Source organism: Manacus candei, unplaced genomic scaffold (assembly GCF_025592945.1).
Source record: "Manacus candei isolate 608988 ecotype Guabito, Panama unplaced genomic scaffold, ASM2559294v1 h1tg000039l, whole genome shotgun sequence".
NCBI classification, from domain to species: Eukaryota; Metazoa; Chordata; class Aves; order Passeriformes; family Pipridae; genus Manacus; species Manacus candei.
Genome location: NW_026138087.1, coordinates 189,310 through 214,835, shown reverse-complemented (window position 1 = coordinate 214,835; position 25,526 = coordinate 189,310). Strand labels below are relative to the sequence as shown.

Here is a 25,526-nt window from a genome sequence, read left to right as displayed (position 1 = left end):
GGCCGTGCCTGGGACAGAACGCCGGGGCTAATCCGCGTGGCCCGGCTGGAGCTTGTAGGCGCGGGAGCGGAAACGCTGCCGGCAGTGTCGGGGCGCGAACGTAATATCACAGAAGGAGCGCGGGGAGCGGCGGCGCGCGCCCGAAGTTGCGTGGGCGGCGGTCAGGGCAGCTCCGCGATTTGGCTCTTCCTCGGTGCCTGGCAAGCGGGACGGGTCCGGGCTGCGGCATCTCGGTGTAACGGGCCGTCCCGGCCTCCCCGGGGAGGTGAGTGTGGGTCCAGCCACCATTCCACTTGCTTCAATTTGACAAAGCCGCCCTGCTGCTGCTGCCATCCTGCCCGTCCCTGGGTTCGGGTAGTCGCCTGCTTAGAATAGAATTTTGGGATTGTTTTTGTTTGTTTGGGGGTTTTGTTTTTCTGTTTTGTTTTGTTTTGCTTCTCCCTTGCAGTTCGCGCCAGCCCGTTCGTTCCTGATAGGCGGTGGGATGCTGATGATTTTGGGGAGGGTGGAGGCAAAGGGTGTTTGTTTGTTTGCACCGCTTGTTGGTTGGTTTCCTGTCATAAGAGGTGATAACACAGTTTCCAGAACTGTCTGGGAGTGGGAGGAGAGACAGACACAGAAAATGAGCTCAAGTCTCCTTCGAGCTGCCGCTCGATCCGCCGTCACGTCCCCCCCTCCATCGCAGCGTAGCGACGGGGGCGGGCGGGGAAGATGCCGTGGCCGTTGTCGTCAGTGACAGGGTTTTAGGGAGGGGCAGCGGCGCCGGGGGCACCAAGTTTGATTTGCAGCCGGGGCCGAGCGGATTGGTGCGGCCGAAGTCAGGGAGGAGCGGGAACGGGAACCGGGAGGGAGGAGGATAAGGAGGAGGCGAGCCGGGCCGTTTCATATGGAAGCCGAGGCCGGGCCGCTGGCCAGGAGGGTAACACCCCCATGGGGGAGGTGTAGCCTGGCGGCACCCAGGCCAGGAGGCGGCTCCGTCTCCTCTCCTGGGCGCCGGCCGTGCCCCGGCGGTGCTACCGCGAATCCTCGGCGGGCGCAGTGCGGACAGTCACCGCGCGCCGAGGTGGCAGCTGAGATGGCATCGCTGCGGGAGGAGGAGGAGAAGGAGGAGGAGGAGGAGGAGGAGGAGGAGGAGGAGGAGGAGGAGGAGGAGGAGAGCCACCCTGAGGGGCAGCCGGCCGAGCCAGGGCCGGCGAGCGGGGTGAGCATGAGGCGCCGCTTCTGAATTGACTCCCGAAACCTCGTTTCCCACCCCCTGGAGAGGCGGCCGCGAGCCCGCAACCACTGGCGCGGCTCCGCGCACCTGTGAGCAGTGTCTGCTGCCGGCCAACTTCTCCCTGTCTTTCCTGCTCTTCAGCTGCCTGCTTTATTTTGAGAAAGTTTATTAGATTCACCCACAGGTGAGATCCAGGGGATCCTGAGACCTGTCAGTCGTCCAGTAAAAGCGGGCATGTGTGACCTGGTCTGAGTGGCCGTACGCAGGCGTTAAAAATAGATTGTCTCTCCTTGGGTAGCTGTGAGGGAGTATTAGAAATTACGGTAGCATTTAGCAACACGTTTTAGTGAACATTTTAACGTAAAAGGCTGAAGATGCTTTTATACTAGCCACATTTTTAGACGAAGATTTAGCTGTCACTTGGAATAATTTCCTTTTTAAGCAGGCCCTGTCTTTTAACTAAGTCAAAAGCTGCCCACACTTGCAAACCTAAAACCTTCATAAAAGTTAGGCCAAAATATGCTTGTTATGATTCTGTTTCTACAGGTTTCTCACACCCAGTGGGATATTTTTGAAACAGCAAGGATTGTACGTTTTAGTGTCAGGATTTTCCCTCTGGCTTCAGATACCACTTCATCCCTCCTTTTGAGCTATGTTTGATATATATGCTTAAAATAAAATCATAACAATAGACTCCCCTTTCCCCTCACAGCTGCGGATTTCCCTTCCAGCTTCTCTGGTTTCATTCCCGATTGACAGACTATTGGAAAAAAAACCTTCAGTCTTTCCTCAAATGTTTTCTCTGTGTGGTTAGTACTGCTGCTTCACATTCCTGTTTTCAGCTGTAGCTGATCAAGTTGACCCCTTTTGCTAGATGGAAGAGGTGAACTGCAGTGGGTATAGGTTGGGTTGCATTAATTCATGGAACCCAGTTGGTCTTTGCTCAAGATTTTGGGTAGTCAGTTTCACCACCACAGTTTGGGAATAATTTGCTACCACTGCCTGGGTAGTAAGGTAGCATTATGACCTGGCTTGCAAAGGTGCATAAATGAGCATGAGGATTCCTCAGAAGTGTTGGGCTGATATGTCCAGATTGCGCTTCTCCCTTTCTTTGTGAAATTTTGAATGTGTACTGAAGTCAGTAGAAATATTCCTTTTGGAGAACACTCTTGTCCTTGGACCATACTGTTTTTGTGCTCCATAATACTGTAGTACTTAATTTAAGAACTCTTCATGTATCTTTGTGACTATAAAGTGTTGCTATCAAAGCTTGATGGATGGTAAAGAGGAATTTTAAAGTTTTAAGTGGATTTTAGTAGTATAACTTCTGATGCAGTTCCTTTTTTTTTGTTTCAGGTCTGGGATAGAAACTAAAAAGCTTTTTGCAATGTCTGGTGCCACTGAAGACCAGAATGGTGTCATAAATAAACTATTTAAAAGAAGTACAGTAATAGAGGCCAAAGGTCTTAATCTACTATCCATTTTGTTAAACTGTGTCACACTTTACTTCTGTTTGTACAATAAGTGTTTCGAAGTGATTTCTTGTCTACTATAGATAATTAGGTCTTCATTTCATTGCAGTTACTGGGTTACTTTCAGGAAAAGCCAGTTTTCAGTTTGTCTTCAGGGTGTACATCTGTCATAATTCTGCTTTCTTCCCATTCTGTCTCTGCAGCTGTTCAGTGCAGTTTGTTGTTGTGGCACCCGTTAACACGGTTACAGTTAATTGTCTGTCAGAGTTTGAATGATACACTCTTTTTACCTAGAGGTTTATACAACCCTTGAAAATACATTAGTAAGAATTGTGCTATGTAAAACCTTTGACCTGAGGGTGTAGATTTTTTCATGTGTAATTATTTTTTACAATCTCATTCTGTTTAGCTATTTGCATAACAAAGACTGACACACTTTACATCTTTCTCTTTGATCTTCACTCTGTTTGGGGTCAAACTGAGTGGAAAAACTATGTGGTGTTCCAAAATGCATGGTGTGTGCATAGTTCCTAACTATGTGATGTGTGGCTCATGAATGTACATGTGTGCGTTCTGCCGTGCCAATTTTATGGGTTAGTGTCTGGATTTCTGCTCCGAGGAAGCTAGGAAAAAGGGCTTGGATGTTTTTCACTCTTATCTGTACAACTCCTGGGACTTCACTGTGGAGAAAAAAGGAAAGGTCTTGGCATTGCTGTCCAGTGGGGTCTTTGGGTTTTGTTGATAATTTTATCTCTTGCAGAGTTAAGAATGGACTAGCAGGGTAATGCATACTGCTAAATATAATGAATTTGCTGTACTGTGTCATAGTGCTGAGTCTAACCCATTGCACTGCATCTACCATCAAATATTGGGAAGTGGTCAGAAAAGTCTGTGTTACTACCTGTATGTAATAAATTGTATAGACTTAGATGCTTGTTGCTCACCTCCACATAGATATGTAAATTCGAGTGCTGTTTTGTGGCCTTTGATTATATTGGATTATCATCTAGTCATTTCATTTACATAGCATTTTACAAGTATTTTGAAAAAGGCCTACTGCTGTCTCCAAAATACAGTAACCAGTTTCAGGCAGTGTAATCTTGCCTTTAAAAACAGTCTGAGCAATTGTGTCTTTGGAGTCCAGAGTTGCATTTGTATGTTTAAAGTTGGTACCTAATCAATGAGTAAAATCCAGAGCATAACTTCCAGAGCAAGCATGATGCAAAAGGACAAAAAGCCACTGGTGATGTGTCTCTGTAAAACAGTCACAATCTTAGTCCCTTCTATGCCATTTATTGCCGTGGTGTGATTGCATGAAGTGCTTTTACATGCTTTGTCTGCCCTTGGAATTGGAGTAACATTGCCAGCAGAGTCATGGCTGTTTCTCAAAAGCTGTGTTTGGTTAAGGCTGGCATTACTCTGAGTCTTTTGGCTTCCCCTCCCCAGTAAATGGGTAAATGTTATAGTAGAGTCCTCAGGAGAAAACACTTATCAGCATGCTATGTGTTGGTCTGTTTGGGTTCTGAAAGGATGATTTTAACACAAAGAAACAATCATCTTTCAAGGAAATGAAACTGAAAGTTTACCTACATTTTTAAATCTGAGTTTTTAAGACTTAGCAGGTTTCACTGAAAACTCATAGAATGCTTGGCTTGTTAATGCAGCTTTTGTCACCTTAGGGTTGCTGAACTCTGTGGTAGCTTTCCTAGTGTTGGGCTTTCTCTTCAGCTGAACAGTGTGTGGGCAAATGCCCTTTTGTGAGTGGTGTAAGAATTTGGGAAAAACAACTGTAGAAACATTTGATAGAAGATCCAAGATTCAAGGGCACTGTTTGATTGTCTGCTTCCTTGTTTTAGAGGAGTGTTTCTTTTTCGAAGGGGGTTGGGAAGTTACCCTGTGGCATGTGTGGGTGCAGTGAATGTTTTGTGGAAACTTCTGGGCTAGATAGCAATTATGTGGTTGCATGCAGTTGGGAATTGAGCTTAGTAACCTGCATGGTCTCTTCCTGTCCTCCAAGTGTTGCAGGCTGGGTGCATAGTTTTTGCTTACTCTTGGTATGAATCTTAAAGCTGGGCTCAAATGTTTTACCCTTTTTATGCTTGCACGTGAACTCTCTTTGCTTATAGGCATTGTGATCACAGTGTAGGTCTCTACTTAAATAGGAAAAGCCTGCACCCTCTGTCTGCACCCCACCGTCGCTATCCATAATCTGTGTATATTTTTAATGCAATTCTTGTGTGACTTTGATTCACCAACAACCTGATAGAAACCAATAGTCTTTGGGGCAGAGACACTGTGATACCCTTAAAAGCAGCAGCATTTAAATCTATGTGGGTTTATTAGCTGTTCCAGTGCTGTCTCTAGAACCTGTGTTCTGAACTATGGATATGAACATCTGATGAGAGCAGTTTAAAATTATTTTAGAAGTTGAAAAAATCGTGTTTTATTACTTCTAATGACAAAAATTCTAGGTGGCTAATTTATTAGATTTGAGTCTTGCTCTAAGAAGCCAAATGATTCTTTTTCATCTGTGATTTAGCTCCCTGTAAACTCAGGTTAGGATCAAAGATGGGAAAATGAGATCTCTGTGTTTTGATTTTTTTCACATGCACACATAAAGCAATCTCACAGGAGCTTCATCAAATGACATATTTCTTTTAATGTTACTATTGAGAACACAGGCTTTTCAGCATGACCAATTTCAGAAACCTGACTAGAGTGGACAAGAAAATTAGCTACCTTATCTAGTACTCTGTACTCCAGGAAAGTGGGTTCTGTTCTGGCTTATTTCCTGAAGAACTGGAGAGTGCTTGAATTCGGAGGTGTGAATACCACTCTCTCCTTGAAACAGCAAAGAGATGTGTAGTTTGTTTTTTAAAGACTGTGATAGGAAGAAGAAGCCTCCATCTCTTGTAATTTTTTTGAATTTGCAGAAAGTGTGGCTAGGAGAAGATCAACTCAAAATGCACTAACCCAGGAAGATGTGGAAGAGCAGAATTTAGAATTTTCTTGTTCCTCGCAAGTTCACAAGTGTGTCTCAGTGTACATACACTCTGTTATATTGCTTTATGGTGCATCTTTTCAGACTCTATAGGAATGAACCAGGAAGTGAGGAATTGGACCAGAAATATACAAATTAGGTTTCTGAGATAGAGCAATTTTTCATTTTGTTCCATATCTTCTTTGCTTTGTTTATGGGATGTTTTCATTGGTAGTGAGTATCTTCTTTTACATTGCTATTAATAATAAGTGAACTAATAGAAAAAGTACCTTACAGAATAGATAGTTATCCCCCTAGTTTTGTCCTCATAACAGTTAATTGATTTTTCAGTTCTGTCTTAGCTTGTTTTGGATCTGAATCTTGACTTTCTGTCTTAATAACTGACTGTATCAGAACTGATACAGTAATTGACTGGCTCTGAATCTCCTGCATTTATATGAGATCTGTATTCAGAAGATTTTGATGGTCCAGACTGATCTGTGTGCGTATTCACTTGCAGCATTTCCATCTGCCATACACACAAAGTTTTGACCTGCTTCAAAGCAGTCCTTTTGAGAGAATTCTTCTACCACTGTAAGAGGCTGTCATTTATGATTCTTTATTCCCTGGCATCAGACATTGTATGTCAACTTTTACTCTATGAAATGGTGACAAAAGGTCTTGGTAAGGTGAACCATTCAGTTTCTCTTTAGTGAACAAAGTTTGCAGCTGAAAACTGTTACATGTTTCAAAGACAGAGGTATTAAATCCCACTCTGAAAAGCCACTCTGTGGGAGGGAGACTTCCCTCTAACTTTGTTTGCAGGTATAAAATGAAAAAGGAGGCAATCCTGCAATGCTTGGGCTCTTAGAACTATATCAAATTCACTGGAAGTGTAAAATAGAATCTCAGGTTCAGCTGCTTGTGATTTGCTAAAATGAATTCCCTCAAAAATACTAATTTCTTTTTATATTAAGAAGAGCAGATATTTTTGTGCTCTTTTGGAAATAGTGTCAGGCTTTCATTAGGCTTTTTGGGTTTCCTTATATTGGGGATTAGTCTTATAAGAGTGTGTAAAATAGTTTCATAAAAGTAGTATTGAGTTTCCTTCCTACAATGAGCCATATTGTCAGTGAACAAAGTTGAAGCAGTTAATTCTTATACTGAAGCGTCAATGAAAAGAGTTTTGTTGAGAGGTTCTGAGGAAATCCAAATGCATGTGAAAATAAGAAGGTTAGATTTTCTACACCTACTTAGAAGCAAAAAAATATTTTGGCATCTGATCTCTAAATCTGTACCCCAGAGGCGTAGCAGAATGCCCAAACCTTGTTGATATCTCGATTGATACGTGGTAAGCAAAGACTTAGGGGTTTTGATGTGCATGTAGAGTCCTTGTCAGTTTAACTTATGGTGGATATGCCTTTCTGCACTTGTCGTGTTTTTTCTGTTCTTCAACTTATACTTTTTAATAGCTTTTTACAATATTGACTAGCTATTTACAGCTTCCTTGATTTTTCTGGATTTGGTTTTCTTCCAGAGAGAATACCCACGAAAGTACCAGCACCCTGAGAATAGCAGTTAAAAAGATTGGGAATTTTTTCCCTGTACATCACTGGCTTGTGTGCAGTTGAACTCAATATGGGTAGAAATCTGATGGTTTGGAAGAACTTCTGAATAATCAGTCTTATTCACAAAGAACAGTTAGTGTTAGGAATGACGCTAGAAATGTGCGTGCACCTTAGAGGGTGGTGCTTTCCAGGGCATAGATGATGCATGTTTAGTTAGTCTGGGAAAACTGGGCTTGCTACTGCTATGTTTAATTTTTTATGTATAAGCGGATGGCTTTAATCTCAGATATTGTAAATCTGGCATTTTAAACAGGCATAAAATGGTTCTAAAAACATATCAGCCAAAGTAAATATTTACACAAGCAGTAAAAGTGTTATTCTGTTGCAAATCTAATGTCAGAATGGGCAGAGGAAGTTTACCGCATTAACTGTAGATATTCAGTGATTGTAAGACCTCTCAGGACAAAATAAGCTTTTGTTATGGGGTGAAAGGATTGGTGGGGTTGTCACTGATACTCTCCAGTGTTGTTCACCTGCTCATATAATGACTACCTAATTAAGCATCCTTGAGAGATTCACTGTTCATATTTCAGCTGCTGCTTAAAGTTGTTTGTTTTCCTTTGTGTAAATCCTCACATTCCATCAGAAACACAATTGATGATGGTGTGTTATTACATTGGGTTAAGTGCTGTCTCATTGCTTCATAGGCTCCCTGCTGTTTTCTAAGGAGATCATGAAACCACATCGACTTCCCAGCAGCAGCGAGGACTCTGATGACGATGGCAGTAAGTGCTCCTTTGTTGTAGAGTGCAGGAGGTTATGAGTTTGAAAACATGTTTTAATGCAGTGTTTTATGTGCCAGAGGCATTTTGCATATTTGTTGAACTGGTAGAAATGTGTATGGTAAGGATCTAGTTTTGAACTCAGTTATTCTGAGCACAGATGGACAGTAGATTCAGGATCCTCCCATTGAATTATGTAGTTTTAGTTGATAAGAGGAGAAGTCAGTGGTCATCTTTAAAGGTCTTTGCAAGTAGCATAATTTATCATTGCAAGGACGGAACAAGCATGGAGACATCTGCTGACATTGTCCATAGAATTTTGCATAAGGATTTTAAATTTGCTTCAGTGTTCTCATACTCTCTTATACAGTGGAATAGTGCTTCAAGGTTAAGCAGAAAAGACTGATGGAACATGAAGGTGTTCCTTACTTCATTTGAAGATTATCTCTGAGGAACAACTTTCAAGAATTTGAATTCAGTAAATCAGTAATTTGGATACAGAATGTATTTATGTTTTTTAACTGTTTCTGTACTGATATAAATAAGACTGAGCTCTGTGTGGTTGTAGTGGGTTGACCCTGGCTGGATGCCAGGTATCCACTAAACTCACTCTTGCTCCCCTCTGCAACTGGACAGAGGAGACAAGACATAACGAAGGGTTCATGAGTTGAAATAAGGACTGGGAGAGATCACTTACCAATCACCATCATGGGCAAAACAGACTCAAAGTAGGGATATTAATTAAATGTATTACTAACAGGATCAGAGCAGGAGAGTGAGAAGTAAAATAAATCTCAAAAACGCCTTTCCCCACCTCTCCCTTCTTCTGAGTTCTACCTCCTCCTCCCTAGTGGCACAGGGAGACAGGGAACTAGGGTTGCGGTCAGTTGTTGTTTCTCCCGCTGCTTAGGGAGAGGAGTGCTTTCCCTGCTCCCTGTGGGGTCCTTCATGAACCTCTCTGGCATGAGTCTATCCCACAGGCAACAGTTTTGCACAAACTGCTGCAAAGTACTCCACGGGGTGCAGTACTTCAGGCACAGCCTGCTCCAGCGTGGGTCCCCCACAGGGTCATAAGTTCTACCAGGAAAACCTGCTCCAGCATGAACTCCTCTCCACACGTCAGCAGGTTCCTGCTAGGAGCCTGCTCCAGCATGGACCTCCCACAGGGTCACAGGCTGCTTCAGATACCCACCTGCTCTGGTATGGGTCTCCTCCACAGGCTGCAGGTGGATCTCTGCACTCCTGAGATCCTCCATGGGCTGCAGGGGCAGAGCTGTCTCACCATGGCCTTCACCATGGGCTGCAGGGGAACCTCAGCTTCTGTGCCTGGAGCATCTCCTCCCCCTCCTTCTCCACTGACCTTGGTGTCTGCAGAGCTGTTCACATGTTCTCACTCCACTCTTCTCTGGCTGCACAACTTTTTTTCTCCTTAAATATGTTACCTCAGAAGCGTTACTGTCATTCTGGATTGACTCAGCCTTGGCCAGTGGCAGGAAGCCCATCCTGGAGCTGGCTGACACTGGCTCTACTGGACATGGGGGAGGCTTCCAGCAGCTTCTCACAGAAGCCACCCTTGTAGCCCCCCCACTACCAAAACCTGGCCGCAGAAACCCAATACAGGGGTATATCTTTCTCTTGTGTTTGGATTCCAGTGATTGAAAATCTTTCATTTAAGCAGAAAAAAGGGGGGGGGAGACAAAATGACAGTTTGGGAAATGTACTAAGGTGTTTTATTTGCCCAAATAAGATTGTACTTGACAATAGTGCAGCTTAGCCTGTTGTCAGAGATTTTCCTAGTTTTAATATGATCTGTCTGGGTGCATGTCTTCAAATCTGAAGTCTTTTGTAAAACTTCAGTCTGAAATGTAACAGAAAATGGTCGAGGTGGTTTTCCAGGTGCTTTTGAAAGCTTTGCTCTGAGAACTTAGCCCTGTGCTGTGCTGTGGCTCTGTACATGAATGCTTCACCCACATGCATTTCTAGGGGTGTCTTTGCTGCATGGGAGTCTGCTCAGGTATGACCAAATCTTCCTCTTAAAACAATCTTAGGCAAACTATTGCTGAAATGAAGCAGTAAATTATTAGAGAAGGTAAGAACTAGCAAGCTGATTAGGAGTTAGTCCAAATGATGATTGAGTAACATCTATTAGAGGTGAGGGATTTGGCTTGTTTTTGGAGAACCACCTGCAGTCGGGGAATTTTGGAATAAGAAAAACTCAAACAAAATATACCTGTTTTTCTTGGTTAGAAGTTTACTTGGGGTTATAAAAATTGAAGTTGGTGCATTTCCTCAAAGGCGATGCGTACTTCCCAAAAACAAAGGTGTGTTTTTATTTGTAAAATAGGCAAGTAGCAGCAAACACGATGTCTTCCATTAGAATTTTGCTTCACCCTTTTTTTATTCCCTAGTACCTTTATAAAGTGTTTCATATTGATAATAGTCTTTATTTCCACTCCCTTAGCTGCGTTTTTTCATTCTTTGATCCCTTCATGTACCTTATGTTACAGGCTTTACCAAATAAAATCTGAAGCAGCTAATTTTGTAATTGAAGTCCTGAAATAGATACAATTGACTGACCTGTTGCTGATTATAGCGCTTGTTTGTAATGTTATTTGATATATAACTATTCAGAATAGAGTTGTTGACTTTGGAAATATGTTCTCCACAAAATCTGTTCCATAGATCAAGATCTAAGAAAATGAGTTCGGAAAAGAAAAGCAAACCCCGTGTCCTGCTAGGGTGTCTCTATTTTAAAGCCTACTTATTACAAATAACTTTGTTGAATAAATGGCATGGCAAAGGCAGTGAAATTTAAAATATTTTCAAGTATTATTTGAAATATATACCACGTCCCTTTCATTACGCTTTTTTTTCTTGATTATGTTTTTTTTCCTCTTTTGAAGTTAGTTGGCAAATTCAGATACAGGTTCTTGCATAGTCATTCTATTACTTTATACGCATTCAAACAGATTAAGGGTTATTAATCAGAAGCCCAGATAACTTTGAATGTGGTGTCAGCACCTCCAGGGCTTTTTGTCATTCACGCTTCCTTGAGAAGAACGACTGACATTCAGACCCTTTCTCTCCACTTTTCCTGTTATAGAAGATACTAGTTGTTCCTTGCAACTATGTTTGAATGTCAAGGGGCTCCTCTTACAGATTCACCTTCACAGGTTCTTTTCTTGCCTTTAGTAGAATTATTGATTACTCTTACTGTTCGTTTCTGTATTCTTACTCTACCAGTAGTATCTCCAATCCACTGTACTTGCAGTAATGTTAGAAGGGTAAGCAAGTTTTTTTCCCTAAAAAAAAGAAAAAGAAAAATTCTATGAGTTTTCGCACTCACTATTGAAGGCTTTAAGTTCACTAGCTATTTTTCCTTCTCAGAATTGCCAGAGACAGAAAACAATTAAATTGACTATTCTGGGAGCTTCAGACACGTCTTTTAATTGAAAAGTTGAAATTTTAATCAACACTTGGAATCCTATTGCCAAACATCTACTTCCCTTCAGTCAGTGGTACCTCTTGACCCTCCAGTGGGCTTTTTGCATTCCCATCATTCTGAACTCAATAGTTTTTGAGTTTAGGGCTCAGCACTGTTCTCCCTTATCTCTCAAGGTGAGGATTGGGCCTCCAGCTGTTGTTTTTCTGCTGTTCTGAAGCTTTTTATACTGTGCCTTACTAGACTGATCATACATCTCAGATTCATCATGTGTGTCAGTGGATAAATGTGGTTGGAGTAACCAAAATCATGGTGCTTTTATGGAGTGAACTCCAGCATGTAGAGTAGCGCCACCAGGAAAATACTTTGGTATGAAAAAAATCTATTATTTATTCTGTTAAACTCAGGAACCTGAATATTTGTAATACAATAATAATGATGCTACTAATAATAGAATTTATCTTTAAAAAAAAGTGTTGTTTTCCATTGGGTCACTGAACTGAATCAGTTTCTGTCTCAATTTAGTGAGACAGAAGTGTTTTGCTAAGGAGGATGAGTTACAGCAACTGTAAATCTGAAATTAAGAAGCTCCAATCGAGGAAGTATGGAGAAAGAAAAAAAATAACAGACCTTTATTAAAGGATATACGTGTATTGGCAGGACAACAAAAGAACACAAACGCAACTATACAATAATCCTGTACCCAAAAGTCTCCTTCAAAAAGGAAACAGTTCGATACTTCCCGTCCTTTGGTGCAATTCTAATCACGGTCAGCAGGGGGCACTGTTGGATCAGCTGCCTGCAACTGGTTGTGGCCAGGATTTCCCCTCTTCATGGATGGGCACAAACCACTGCCAAAACAGGGAAGCAGAGGAGGGAAAAGGGCGACCCCCTCCCCAAAAAGTTCCTCTGCAGGTGGGCCAAACCTTTCTGATGAAGTCTGAGCCAGTCCGGACCAAGGGCAGAGCAGGGTGCAGGCAAGCTGAGGCCAGAAAACAGCAAGATGACCAGGCCAAGAGCCAAAATGGCCCTGGAATCTTTTCAACACGCACACCTTGCCTAAGTTAAGGCAAAAGTGAAGTGTCCCTTTTTGGAGGAGAGAAGAAAAAAAACACATCACCCCTCCCTGCAATTTTAGAAAAGGCCATCAGCTTGGAATGCAGGTCTGCCAGTTAGTTCTTCTGTATGGGTCAGTTACCCCTTCCCCCTCCCTCATTTAACATCTTTCTTTTACAGCAAGACAGGGGAAGGAAAAATTTCTACTTGGATTTTTAGAACAAGTAAACCTATGACAGTTTCCTTGATAGTCACAAGGTGATAGAAAAACAGAGCTCATACCGCAAGCACTAAAAATACATTATACTGAAAATATAATAGTTCTTCAGAAGAAAGAAAAGATGCTCTCATTTTGTGAGATGAAAGAAGAGAGAATGGTTTTCATTTAGGGGTGAAATACAGAAGAGAAAAGCTTAACAACATGACTGCAGTCCTAGAGTATATACATGTATTTACTGACTTATGTAAGTTATTTTATTGTTGGTGGTTATGTGTTATTTGCAGTATTTTAAAGCTTTGCAGCTTGAAGTCAGCACCCTTACTTTTCTCATCACTTCTTTGCCCTCAGACTCGATTCTTTCCCAAAAGCTAAGTGCAGGCTTTAAGCTCCCAAAAGTATTTATTTTATGTCCTTCAGCCTAACTACTGAAAATTGTTAGGCTGTGTCCCCTTAAAATCGGAATTCCAAATCCTCATTTCAACATGAGACCAAAATAGCATATTTGAAGCACTGGGCAAGAGGTGTCAGTGCCAGCTGTGCCCAACAGTTCTGCACTTAGTCCCTGGATATCTAGGTGTTTTCACAGGGATTTTATTTTCTGAAATTAGAGGTCAGTTTTGAACATTTTATCCATGAAATATAATTGAATGAAAAATGTGATGCAGGCAGCAATCTAGATCTTGAACTTTTGGCTTAATACAAAGGAATGATATTGAGAGGGGCCTGGTGAACTGTTTAAGAGTGTTGGCTCCTGGAAGCTTTCCTTTTTCTGTCACCTTGCAGCTTTTTAGTTTCTGTCCCTTTGCAGATACTGTAGTACAGCAATTATAATAGCCATTAATTAACCAGGCCCATCATAAAAGCCTTGTGATGTGCATGGTAACTTCTTCAAAGCCTGTATTAAAGAAATTAGTAATTGATTCATCTCAAGGCAATTATGCCTCTGTTTTCTGGTGGCTGGATAGGGTTTTGATAGTTTTTAAGCAATTTTTGTTACACTGCATTTCAGCTTGCTCCTCTGTTGCTAAACCTTCTCTTTATGGTTCCCGGTCTCACTTCAATTAAATACTGAAGCCATGTAAGCTTTCCTAATCGGTGTTTGACCTGACTTTTTTGCCTGGTTGGTCTGTAAATCTGTAAAGGTGGTTTGTGCTGAATATTCCATATGCTTTGTTTCCTGGTGAGATCAAGTTGTGCAGTTGATTAGTTCTCATTTATAGCTTTAAACTGTTCTTTTTTGCACAAATTGGTTGGACATTTGGACAGATTGTGTTTGAGAAATATCTGAAGCTCATGGACAGTTGTACTGTAGCGAGATAGGGTGAAATCTGGGTACTCGATGTCAAAGAAAGTTTGTTCGCCGTTTTCCATGAGCAAGGAATTCAGAGCATGATTTTCTTCACACTTTACTTGCTTCCACAATGCTTCTTCATTTTTTCTTGGAGAGGTTATCAATTTATCATACTCCTACATGAAGAGTGTCCGAGAGAAGAACTGAAGATGCTTGCAGATGAAAAATACTTGTAAGATGTACAGAGGTTCAGAGTTCTGAGAAATGAAAGATTTAATACTTATGGATTATGAAATAGAGCTCTGTAATTTAGGCAGACCCTTATTCTGTCATTGCTAAACAAATGTTATTTTAAAGTTAAACGAATTTTACCAATATCCATTGCTCTGACTGAATGATGGGGATCTTAGATTTAGAAAGGGCTTTGAATCCCAGTGGATTCCTGTAGTGTTTGAGATGGACCCCAGAGTGCTTTCACAAAGGTTTCTGAATATGTAACTTAGGTGTATGTGTCATTTACTGTGGAACTGTAGCTGCTGCTGGCCTGAAATGCGGTGATTACATACTGAAATACTGTGCAGTGTTTTATGAAAAAGAATTAAGAACATTTTTTACTTTTCAGTTAAACTGACTGGTAGGTGAGGGATGGTGATTAAATAACAAAATTTAATGCCATTACAGTGCTAAGAATTTGGGCAAAGCAGCAAGTTTAGCAGTCTCTACTGCGCTTTTGAAAAAGGCATTTAGAGTGATGACAAATCTTACCTGAAGGTTGGTCTCATTGGGGCAGGGTGGCTTTTGGTGAAGTTGTTTGAGCACTCTGGAAGAGAGATTTGAAAGGCTTATCTGGACTGATAGGGTATCACATCTGAGGAAGGGACTTGACATAATCATCACCGTCATTTGACAGGAAAAAAAGTTGACAGGAGGAAAAGTGCCAGTAAAACTTCAGCTCTGGACATGAGGACAGCAGACTTTAGGCTGCTCAGGTAACTAGTAGGTAAAGTGCTCTGGGAGAATGTTTTTGCAGGTGTTGGGGTCCATCAGTGCTGGTCACTTTTTGACATCACATCCTAAGGGCACCAGAACAGCAATTCCCAAATGTCAGATGTCAATCAGGCGAGGTAGAAGGCTGACTTGGCCGAGCAGAAGTCTTCTCTTGGATAGAAGGCAAAAAAGGAAAGTGTATGCCCAGTGGAAGCAAGGTCAAGTGACATGGAGAATACAGAGATTCTGCTTACCGCTGTACGAAGAAAATTCGTGTGGTCAAAGCTCAACTGGAGTTGCAGCTGTCAAAATGTGGGGGACAATAAGAGTTTTTTCAAATATATTAATAGCAATAGGCAGTGTAGAAATATCATAGGCCTGTTACAGGATGAGGATGGTCACCTCCCAGACAGGGACAGAGACAAGGCAGAGGTGTTTAACACTTTCTTTGCCTCTGTCTTCAACACGGATGATGGACCAAGGGGGTCTCAGTGCCCTGAGCTGGAGGGCCATGACTGTGAGAATGATCAACTCCCAGTTGACCCTGAAACTGTGCAGGATCTGCTGCTCCAGCTGGATCCCTACAAATCTATGGAGTGTGATACAATCCATCGCAGAATCCTCAAAGAGCTGCTGATGTCATCGCCAAACCTCTCTCAATGATTTTTGAGTGGTCTTGGGAATCCAGAGAGGTCCCAGTTGACTGGAAGCTGGCAAACATTGTCCTGATTTTCAAGGAGGGTGAGAAGAAGGACTCCAGAAACTACAGACCTATCAGTCTCTCTTCAGTGCCAGGTAAAATCATGGAAAAGATTATTCTGGGAGGTATTGAAAAACACCTGGAGGACAGCGCAGTCATTGGTCACAGCCAGCATGGCTTCATGAGGGGTAAGTCCTGCTTGTCGAACCTGATTTCTGGGTAATCCACCTACTTGATCTAGGAAAGCCAGTAGATGTAATCTTTTTGGACTTCAGCAAAGCTTCTGATACTGTCTCTCACAGCATCCTTCTGGACAAAATGTCCAGCATACAGCTGGATAACCACGTTACAAAGTGGGTGAGCAATTGGCTCATGGGTTGGGCACAGAGGGTTGCAGTGAATGAGGTAACATTGGGCTGGTGACTGATGTGGGATCTGCAGGGCTCTATCTTAGGCCCAGTTCTCTTCAGCATCTTCATTGATGACTGGGACACAGGACTTGAAGGAATACTAATTACGTTTGCCAGCAACACTAAATTAGAAGGAGCTGTGGACTCCCTGAAGGACAGAGAGGCCCTGCAGAGAGACCTCAAAAAGTCAGAGGACAATCACCAACTGTTTGAAGTTTAACAAGGGGAAGTGCTGGATTCTGCATCTGGGGTGGGGCAACCCCAGGTTTGTATGTTTGTATGTATAGACTGGGGAACAAGGTGCTGGAAAGCAGTGCTGTGGAAGGAGACTTGGGGGTCCTCGTCCATGGCAAGCTGAATATTAGTCAGCAGTGCCCTGGCAAGCCAGGAGGGCCAACCGTGTCCTGGGGGGCATCAGGAAAAGCATCACCAACCAGTGGAGGGAGGTGACTGTCCTGCTCTGCTCTGCAGTGGGGTGGCCTCACCTTGAGTCCTGTGTGCAATTTTGGGCACCACAACATAAGAAAGATATTAAGCTGTTAGACAGCTCCTCCAAAGGAGGGCCATGAGGATGATGAAGGGTCTGGAGGAGAAACCTTGTGAGGAGCAGCTGAGGTCACTTGGTCTGTTCAGCCTGGAGGAGATTGAGGGGAGATCTCATTGTGGTCTTCAATTTCTTCATGAGAGGAAGTGGAGGAGCAGGTACTGATCTCTTCACTGTTGTGACCAGTGACAGGACTCAAGGGAATGACATGAAGCTGAGTAAGGGGAGTTTTAGGTTGGATATCAGGAAAAGGTTCTTCACCCAGAGAATGGTTGGGCACTGGAACAGGCTTTTCAGGGAAGCAGTCACAGCACTAAGCCTGACAGAGTTCAAGAAGCATTTGGACCATACTGTTGGGCACATGATTCTTGGGGTGTCCTGCTCAGGGCCAGGAGTTGGACTTGGTGGTCCTGATGTGGGTCCCTTCCAACTCAGCATATTCTACGATTTGTTTTTGGAAAGACATATTTTTCTTATAAGACCACTAGTATTGAGTGCCCCTAGCTCCATTGGACTTTTAAGGCCTGACAACATCATGATATCAATCTAAAAATGCTTACATGGGAGGTCTCAAATTGATAACCTGTAGTAACTTGAGTTAAAACTGTACTGTTATGGTAAAACATGACTACCATGGGAATTGAGCTGGACAGCTAGAATGGCACTTGAGTCTTGTGCTGAAAAATGAGATGGGGTGTAGGAATTCTTGACTGTTAGAAGAGTGACACATACCTATTCCTGGTTTTGTGTGTGTTCTTTGAGATGATAAAACTCAAACATGTGCTACTGAGGAAAGGAATGACAGGAGGGAGCTTGTATTAAACTGCTGTGGTAGGGAGCTGCAAGGACGGTTCATTATGTGTGTCGGAGACTTAGCAATTGTGCTGTGTTGTTGTAAAGCACTGAAGAAATTATGGATCCATGCATTGTTCAGCAGCTGCAATTGGGGAGTTGTCAAATGACACTAAATTTTAAGTAACGTGGCTGTTGACAAGAGATAAAAGGTCGTTGCTGCTTCTATTTTGATCTTGAATGAGATTATTGTATAATAATACACTATAAAGATAAGAAAGATAGGTGAGCAAGTCCTCTAACAACAGAAAAGTGAGAACGGAAGTTTCACTATATGAAACGACATCACAAGTTGTGTTCACTTGCATGCTGCTTTCTCTGTGATAAGGCCTGAAGACTACTTCTGCCCAACCAGCTCTTTCTGTACCTGACATAATGGAAGCTGCCCATAGAATAATCTGCTTCTTTTTGCTTTGTGCTGGAATTTGGGTCTAGACATGGAAACATGTCTAAGTTACCATAAGAGCCCCTGCTGTAAGGAGTTGTGGGCCAGGCATTAAATGGGGAGACTGAGCATCTCTGTTTTCTCCTCTGATCTTTTTGACAGCAGCACCTCATTGGTCTTGGAATGGCAAAGGCTTCTGGAAACAACAGTGTTAAGCAGAAGTGACAGCCAGACCTAGATCCATGTCAGGGCTGTTTTGCTCTGTTGTGCTGGGTAGCAGGAGTGTATTTATGGTGCGAGAAGTGCTTACAGTGATCTGAGGCTTCGAAGCGTTCAGAGGCTGTGGCAGCAGGTAGTTCTCCAGGGACACAGCTGAGTGCCTACAGGTGTCTTTACAACAGCCTTGTGCATGATACCCAATAGCTGAGCCTTTTTTACTCATAGAATCATAGAATGAGCCGGGTTGGAAAAGACCTTTTGAGATCATCAAGTCCAACCCTTGATCCACTACCACTGTGGTTATTAGACCATAGCACTGAGTACCACCTCCTATGTCATCTGAAAAACCTCCAGGGATGGAGAATCCACCACTTGCCTGGCCAGCCCATTCCAATGCCTCATTACCCTCTCTGTAAAGAATTTCTTACTAATATCTAACCTAAACCTCTCCTGGCAGAGCTTAAGACCATGCCCTCTTGTCTTACTGAGAGCTGCCTGGGAGAAGAGACCAACCCCCACCTGGCTACAACCTCCTTTCAGGGAGTTGTAGAGAGTGAGGAGGTCTCCCCTGAGCCTCCTCTTCTCCAGGCTAAACAATCCCAGCTCCCTCAGCCTCTCCTCATAGCACTTGTGCTCCAGTCCCTTCACCAGCCTTGTCGCTCTTCTCTGGACATGCTCCAGCACCTCCACATCCTTCCTGAGCTGATGGGCCCAGAACTGGACACACTACTCCAACTGTGACCTCACCAGCACTGAGTCCAGGGGAAGAATCACTTCCCTGCACCTGCTGGCCGCACTGTTCCTGATACAGGCCAGGATGCCATTGGCCACCTGGGCCACCTGGGCACACTGCTGGCTCATGTTCAGCTTCCTGTCAATCCAAACTCCCAGGTCCCTTTCTGCCTGGCTGCTCTCCAGCCACTCTGTCCCCAGCCTGTAGCGCTGCAGGGGGTTGTTGTGGCCAAAGTGCAGGACCCGGCACTTGGCCTTGTTGAACCTCAGCCCGTTGGAATGAGCCCAACTCTCCAGTCTGTCCGGGTCCCTCTGCAGAGCTCTCCTGCCTTCCAGCAGATCGACACTCCCCCCCAGCTTAGTGTCATCTGCAAATTTGCTAATAGTGGACTCAATCCCCTCATCTAAATCATCAGTAAGGATATTAAACAGAACTGGGCCCAAAACTGGTCCCTGGGAGACACCACTAGTGACCGGCCACCAACTGGATGCAGCACCATTCACCACCATTCTCTGGGCCCAGCCCTCCAGCCCCATGCCAAGCAGTGTATTAGTTGTGGGGTAGAATTACCTGGAGGCTTGAATTGGTCTTGAGCAATTTTCTGTTTTCATGGACTTTTTTGGAATCAAAACATATTCTTGACAGATCATTTAATAAATTGATACAGTTAAAATTACTTATGTTTTTCCTTTTGGGAAGCATGTGTTCTTCATAAATATGGAAAAAGAATGCACACTCCTTGATTGCTTTCTTTTATTATCAGAATGTGGTGATATTATAAAAACACTGTATTTACAGTGTAAAATGTAAAGTAGCCTTGGGGAAAAGAAAAAATTCCTACCTGAATCTTAGAAGTTGCCTTTGCAGCACCAGTAGTGTGTTAGAGCTCTCTTCCCATGCTGTGAGTTACATGTTGTAAGTGGTTTGGGATTTCTTTTTGCTTTTTGTCTTTAAGTAGATAAATACAAAGGGAAAACTGAGTATCATTGCTCTCCCATTGTTCTCAGTGACAAAATCCTTGGCCATCTGAAAGGATTCTTACTGTAAAAGAATCCAAATGAACTTGGTGTATCTTCTGGAGTGATGTTAACTAGGCTTTTGTGTTCATCCTTAACTTGCGTGATCATGTAACACTCAATAAGATACCTTTTGTCTCTGATGTCTAACAGTGATGGTGATGCATGTTTTGGATGTGTTTATTAAGCTTTGTGGTTTGGAGTTGCGTGTTTCTCATATTTACTGTTTCTCACGTTGCTTTTGGTAGTATGAGCTCACTTAACAACTCGTTATATCTGCTGTGGAACTCATTCTTCCCATGGAGGTATATAATGTTATCTTACAGAACTTTTATATCTTCCAAATCCCAGTGATTCAGGCTTCCCTTATGATTTTCTTTTTTGAAATTTAAATTTTATTTTACTAAAAGTGAGTTTAACTCTTGTCTTGATCTTTAGTTGTTTTTCTAGTTTTGGTGGTCCTAATCTAGTTTGGAACGAAGGCTAGTATTCAGAAAACTGTTGATGAATATAGTAATTTTGGATACTTAATGCAAGAGGATAGTTTTGTTGAGAAATGTCTGGAATCTTTCTAAAATAACTCAAGTTCATGTGCTTTCATGGTACAGAAGAGATGTTTTAAATCCTGTATTTGTTTTGACCACAGTAGATTGTTATATTCCAGGAATGGTTCTTACTTCATGCATTTACATGTAAAAATCAGATCATTGATCACTGAAGGAGTTTTAATTGCCTGTGAATTTCTGCTTTCAGTGAGGTCTCTTGCCTGGCTTAGGTATGAAAATAGAAAAAGGATGCTTAAAAGACAAATAACATCCTTCATTTTCCTCCTGCACTGCTGTATTCAGAATGGGCGGATTGCTTGTTAATGAGAGCAGGTTTGAGAAATTCAGTGACCTGGGCTTGGCATTGGTGAAAGCAGTGATATTTTTCCATTAGCTTTGATGGAAGCAGAATTGAAACTCTTTTGAGAATTCAGAAGTAGTTAAATTCAATACTGTTATGGGATGGATATTTTACTATCATTTGGTTGGCTTCTTCAATTTCTTACACTTTTGTGTCGAAGTAGTGGTGGTAGTTTGAATCTATGAATTCAAGGCTTACAGTTGGGCTTTGTTTATTCAGAGTAAATGTTTTCCCTATTGAAGTAAAGCCCTTGCCAAAGGTCATCTATTGGCTGCAGTGCATAGTAAAATCTCAGTCCTGTGAGAAATTCTTCCACTGTTTTCTCCTAATATTATGTACAGTTGGTCTACATTGCTCAGAAAAATACAACAGTCTCTTCAGTAACTTAGTGAAAACAGTATGTGTTTTCACTGTGCATTCACCAATTTTATGTGCAAGGAAGCGGCTATTAAAGAACTATGTAAGAAACAATTTGTTCCCTTATTCAGTGTAGGAAGTTAGTTGGCATGGAAAAAATACTCATTATAATAAATCATGAGGAAGACTGGCTGCATTTGAGTTGTCCCTTACCCATGGAAATTTTATGTAGTGTGCTTTCTTGTAGCACTTTTAAAAAGTCACTTAAAATGAAGATCCTTTAGTTTTAGTGACAAGAGTTGACCTTTCATGTTATATGGAATAGTTAATTAATCCAGTGCCCAAACCATTGTGACCATGGACGTAGAAGTAAGACACTTGTTCTGATGTGTAAGATGTCATAGTAAAGAAATGGAGATGGCAGATATGGCAAGGGTTGTTTTATTCCTCATCTTTGTATCTTCTTTGTGACACAAGAGAGACCATCTGTTAATACCCATGTTAAAAAAAAAAAAAAAAAGAAAAAAGGCAGCCTATATGCTTTTTAAATTCAAGATAAGTTGTAATCAGAGCTGTATTAAAGGACACTGGTAAAGACCCAGAAATATATCATACTGCCACTGTATCTAATTTTGCCAGATACTTGCCTTACTTGGGAACAACTGCATTAAAGCCTCCAGACTCACCAGCTCTTCTCCTTGCCAGTACAGCTTGTTCTTAATTCGTTACCTTGTATGCCATCCCTCTCCCAGGTCCAATAGTGTACAAAACCACTCTGATCCATAAATGAATTGGAAATTTCCAAATGCCTGACTTGCTGGTGCAGTGGTTTAACTCACTGGCAGATATTAATGTCTTGCCAATGGAAAATATCAGAACCCATAAGTACTGAATCTGTGTGGATATGTGTGTGGTCTGTGTCTTCTAGTGAAGCTGTTCATTGAAGAAATCATGTTTGTCTGAATGTTCAAATGTTAATATTTACATTGCAGGAAAAAATGTTGAGTGTTTTTTCATGCATTTTAGCTGTATATCTTTTTGAGGGATTTCACTTATTCCCTTCTCATTTTTGGTTGAGTTTGAGTATGGACAGATAGGATCCTCACAAAGGGTTCATACTCCTGCTTGTGTTTTTGATTTAGTTTTCAAGAGAACATTTAAATAGAGTGGTAGTTAAATGATCTTGGGAGTCTGGCTTTCCTCACAGATCAGTAAATGGCAGTCAGTCACTTTTTTCCTTTTTTTTTTTCTTTTTTTCCCTTCATAGAAACAGCAAATGGTAATTGTAAAATAGAGGGGCTTAGGAAGAGTGCTAATAACTTCACCATCTTTTACATTAAAACATTAACATTTGCTTAAAATAATCTTTTCTGTGTTCTTACCTCAGAAGATAAGATTTTTAGCTGTTTGCTGTGAACCTTGCTTAAATTTTGACCGTTATGCATGTTCTGTGTAGTATCTGTTATTCATTGCTGTGTTCCAGAGAGTTTTTACTGGAGCAGATTCCTTAGTATATTACTAACTGAAAAGAGAAGGCAGATAGATAACTAAAACATAATGAATTCTTCTGGTGACTTATTATTCAGTCATATCTTTCCAATGAAAGTCTCGGACAGTTACTTCACTTTTAAAATTATTTTTTGTTTTTAGTAGAGAACTTATCCTGTGCTTTTTGAACAGTGATTTCTGATCCCTGAGAGGTTTTTGCTGGCTTTATGCTGCCCTTAGAGGCTGTAGCCATACTGTTTTTTACTCCTGCTGTGTATGTGCACAGGCTGTGAAGGAATGAGCAGTGTTGGAAGGCCTTTGCATCAGTTTGGTTTGATTTTTTTTCTACAGTTAATGCCCAGATTTGCAAAATCTATGTGCATCCTTCAGAGCTCGACATACAGGTTTGAGCTTCCCTATCAGATAAACCTATTCCAAGTCCTTCATCTCTCCAACCCAGAAGGATTCATTGGCTTTTTTCATTACTGTTGTGTAGTTGGCAGTGAAAAATATCTTCTGTAGCTGTAAATCTTACTGTGTTGAAATTAGATGATTTGCACAGATATAATATATTCTGGTGTCAAAGCACTACTTTGTCATAGGAGTGCAGATTCTCCCTCTTTTCCCTTTTCTCCTGTTACAATATTTCTGAAAACTGACAGAGACTCTGTCGAAAGGTTTCAAGGCAAAAGGTATAATTTGTTTGGAGCGTAGTGAATAATTATGCAGACAAAAATCGTACAACCACACTGTAAGATTTGCTCAGAAGAGACAACAGCTTGCTCTGTGGGCTCTGCTGTGTGTGCGTGGTACTGCTTCATTTTCAAAAGGCTTGTGCTGACAGAAATCTGGTAAACCGATATAGGTATCTAGGACATCAATACATTGACTTCAAAGACTGCAGTCAGGCTATTGGCAGAGCTTCTGGTCTATCTCAGAAAGTTGTTTATTGATGCTCAGAGGGAAGGATGTTATGAGGTGGCTTTCTTCAAATGCTGGGTGGAAAGCAGGTAAGTGCAGTGCAGCCAGTACGTACACACCTCAGTTAGGGAATGAGAAACAAAACAGAACCAGGAGAGTCATCACAGAAGCTTAGGACTGAGTAACTTTTATTGTCTGCTACATTTGAAAGACTTTCCTGGAGGTTTGTCATAGAACCCTGTAAATGGTTATTTCTGTATTTTAGGTCTGTCTGCCTGGTCCCAGCATTCCAGATCTCAACATCATAGAACTTCATGCTCCAGAGATGAAGATCAGAAACCTTCTGAGGTATTTCTGGAATTTGATTTGTATTTTGTTACAGCTGTCAAAGTATGTATACACACAGTGTATACATACAGTGTATACATACAGTGTATACACACACAGTGTATACATACAGTGTATACACACACAGTGTATACATACAGTGTATACACACACAGTGTATACATACGTGTTCTGGTAATGGATCCATTTCTTCCCATTTACGTTTTCTTTTCTTTTTGCTACATTTTGGCTGGCACATGCCCCTCCCTCCCCAAAGATTAGAGAGTTCAGCTGTTGGCACAGCTACTGCCAGCACCAGTTTCTATCTGTGAATTTTGTTGTAGTCTGACACCCATTCAACATAGCTACAGAGTCCTTCTTGTACTATTTTAGGCATTGGGATTTATTTGTAGTTTGATTTGTGAACAGTGGAGATTTACATTAGTTGCATTTATTTCATAAGTTGGTATTGAGTCTTGGTATGTGATTTTTGTTAAAATGCTTGTCAAACTAGAATCTTCTTCCTGAGAGTTGTCTCACTTAATACTTTGAAGAAATCCTATCAAGGGAGATATAAATCTTTAAACTTTCCAGGATGGATCAGCTGTTAGTAACACACAAATGTGATCCAGTTCTTTGGAAATGTTCTTGTTGAATCTCCCTGTCTTCAGGCAAATACTACACTGCAGGCTTTGTAGAAGCTTAGCTCTGGGAGATGGAATTTCTCATTTGACTTACTTGCCCTGTACATGTATTTCTAATGCATTAGTGAGTGATGCTGGAGAAAATATGCTTTATTAATCTCCCTAATGACAGTATACCTAAGTCTCAGAGAAGAGTTTTCACAAGGAGAATCCTACTCATTGTTCAGTGTGAACTACACTTAGTACTAGTGGTTTCCAACTTCTTTTTGGTTGTAGGCCAGTAAAGACTTTTTTTTTTTTTAATGAATGTGGAGATCCCTGGTGAATTTATTCTTGCTAGAGATAGCCTTGTTTCCCTTAGTTATCATTTGTGCATCCCTTAGAAGTAGCCCCTTATACCTGGTTTTGAGAACTACCTCATGAAAGGCTATCAAGAAATAATCTGAGATAATTATGAGTCTTGCTTTTGGTTTTTGTGTGCTTCTGTTTTCTTCTCTCCCTTACCTTGCTGCTATTGTCAGAATCTTTGCAGTTTTGTGCTGTTCACTCATGTTTCTTAAGGCTGGATTAAATTCTCTTATACTTCCCTTTGACTCTGTTTCACAGCCTTTTCCCCTCTTCCTTCTTCCCTGTACAGTGTCCCTGCTCACCACAGCACACTATTGTGATGAGAAGCACACTGGCAGAAAAGTGACACTTGTTAAACTCTCCGGGTGAAATCCTGGGCTCATTGAAATTGGTGGCAAAATTCCCATTGACTTCAGTGTGGCCCTTTAGCTTTGAAGTCTTCAGTGCTTCTGAGAGCCAGCACTTCTGTAAGCTTAGCTTTACTCCAGGCACTCTGCATCAGAAGTTAGAGCAGAAAGAATGGTGTCACAGGGCAACTGGCCTGGGAAGGAATTTCTTGGCTGTCAGGTACTGCACTAGTTTTGCTTCTGAGGGAGTTTTGTTACAAATTTATCTAAGACCCAGAGTTATTTTGGCTCTGAGATTGAGCAAGGTTTGCTTCC

At 41.7% G+C, this 25,526-nt stretch overlaps 1 protein-coding gene across 11 annotated transcripts in view; it reads left to right on the top strand.

The window, feature by feature from the left end:
- JADE1 (jade family PHD finger 1) overlaps positions 1-25,526 on the top strand; it is an 81,541-nt gene that overhangs the window by 22,636 nt on the left and 33,379 nt on the right. For 5 of the 11 annotated variants that reach the window (XM_051794459.1, XM_051794448.1, XM_051794453.1 and 2 more), the window contains exons 2-3: positions 7,944-8,021; positions 23,811-23,893. In XM_051794459.1, coding sequence (XP_051650419.1) covers positions 7,944-8,021; positions 23,811-23,893 — 161 coding nt within the window. Of the gene's footprint in view, positions 1-282; positions 2,680-7,943; positions 8,022-23,810; positions 23,894-25,526 lie in introns of those variants that run through there. The other 6 variants (XM_051794451.1, XM_051794450.1, XM_051794452.1 and 3 more) reach the window with 6 other exon arrangements.